The 1550-nt window shown below is 38.1% G+C and overlaps 1 protein-coding gene across 2 annotated transcripts in view; it reads left to right on the forward strand.

The window, feature by feature from the left end:
• Nucleotides 1-1550, forward strand: part of LOC110457513 (paraplegin-like) — a 65809-nt gene that overhangs the window by 62553 nt on the left and 1706 nt on the right. For both annotated transcript variants that reach the window (XM_021508827.1, XM_021508828.1), the window contains exons 17-18: nt 113-267; nt 835-912. In XM_021508827.1, coding sequence (XP_021364502.1) covers nt 113-267; nt 835-912 — 233 coding nt within the window. The remainder of the gene's footprint in view (nt 1-112; nt 268-834; nt 913-1550) is intronic.

Genomic DNA, 1550 nt, shown 5'->3' on the forward strand with positions numbered 1-1550 from the left:
AATGTGTATTTGTATTCACAGTTTCCATTCAGTTTTAGGGATTGACTATGACAGTGAAGAATATGGACATATTCAAAGTAACAATACTATGAATTGAACTATTTTTGAAAAGGTGCACAAGATGACCTTGATAAGGTGACGAAGCAAGCCTACACACAGATTCGGAGCTGGGGAATGAATGACAGGCTTGGATGTGTATCTTTCGACTACTCAGAAAAGTCGCCATTGTTGCCATACAGCAAATCTCTATCCAACATCATGGATGAGGTAAGGCACTGTTTGGCCGAGTCTGGTACCTGTGATGTCATGGGCAATGTTTTCTACTGAATTCAAAGGTTTTATATGTTATCTGAGGACATCAACGTTTTACTTTCAAGGTCACCGGTTTACTCATTTTCAAGGTCAAATGTTTCAAATTTGTTTAAACCTTACACAACTTCATTTCAATAACCGAGACACTAAGGGAGGTCATATTTGGTCAGTATCTTGCAGAGATTGAGGGCTTTCAAACTTCTTAAATCACAGGGGCTAAGAGCTTATTAAAACATTTTAACAAGTTCTGAATAACCATGAGGCCTGGGGTGATGATATTTGACCAGTAGCATTCTGGGTATATAGGACTATGAAGTATAAGAAAGTTTGGTCTTGGCATTCTTGGAGTGTCACAGCACCTAATACCATGTGAGCTATACATAGAAATTGTATAAATGTTTACAAACTCACCATAATTAAGGATGTGCATAATTTATTTTTCCTATAAAAATAATTGAAAAATACCTCAAGGAACTCATTGTGTAACATCTTTTAAAAAAGTGTCATAACTTGTTTTAACAGGAGGTAAAGAAACTAGTGGTCAAAGCGTACCTGGCAACACAAAACCTTCTAATGGAAAACAGAGCCAAGCTTGAATTGGTAAGTTGTGTATAGCCACACAAAACTTCTGATGGAAAACAAAGCCATGCTTGACTTTTGTCTGCTTTGTTAAGTCATGTGATATTTTCACCCTGAAATCTGATAAATGATGCAGCCTGTTGTGTTGTTATCCCCTGTTAAAGACTGAAGTGCAGTAACATGGCCTGTTGTGTTGTTATCCCCTGTTAGAGACTGATGTGCAGTAACATGGCCTGTTTCTCCTTCAAAATTATTGTTGAAACATAGTACATTAAACTGTATGGGAAGGGGCATCACAGACATTCCTTATGTTGAGGTCCTTGAGCAACCTTGAGATCTAGTCGGAGGATTTGATAAACTTGTGTCAGACTTCTGAACAAAATCTTGACGTTTTGTCTGCTTTGTTAAGTCATGTGATATTATCACCCTGAAATCTGATAAATGATGCAGCCTGTTGTGTTGTTATCTCCTGTTAAAGACTGACGTGCAATAACATGGCCTGTTGTGTTGTTATCACCTGTTAGAGACTGATGTGCAATAACATGGCCTGTTGTGTTGTTATCACCTGTTAGAGACTGATGTGCAGTAACATGGCCTGTTGTGTTGTTATCCCCTGTTAGAGACTGATGTGCAGTAACATGGCCTGTTGTGTTGTTATC

Source organism: Mizuhopecten yessoensis, unplaced genomic scaffold, assembly GCF_002113885.1.
Source record: "Mizuhopecten yessoensis strain PY_sf001 unplaced genomic scaffold, ASM211388v2 scaffold9171, whole genome shotgun sequence".
In the NCBI taxonomy this organism is placed as follows: Eukaryota; Metazoa; Mollusca; class Bivalvia; order Pectinida; family Pectinidae; genus Mizuhopecten; species Mizuhopecten yessoensis.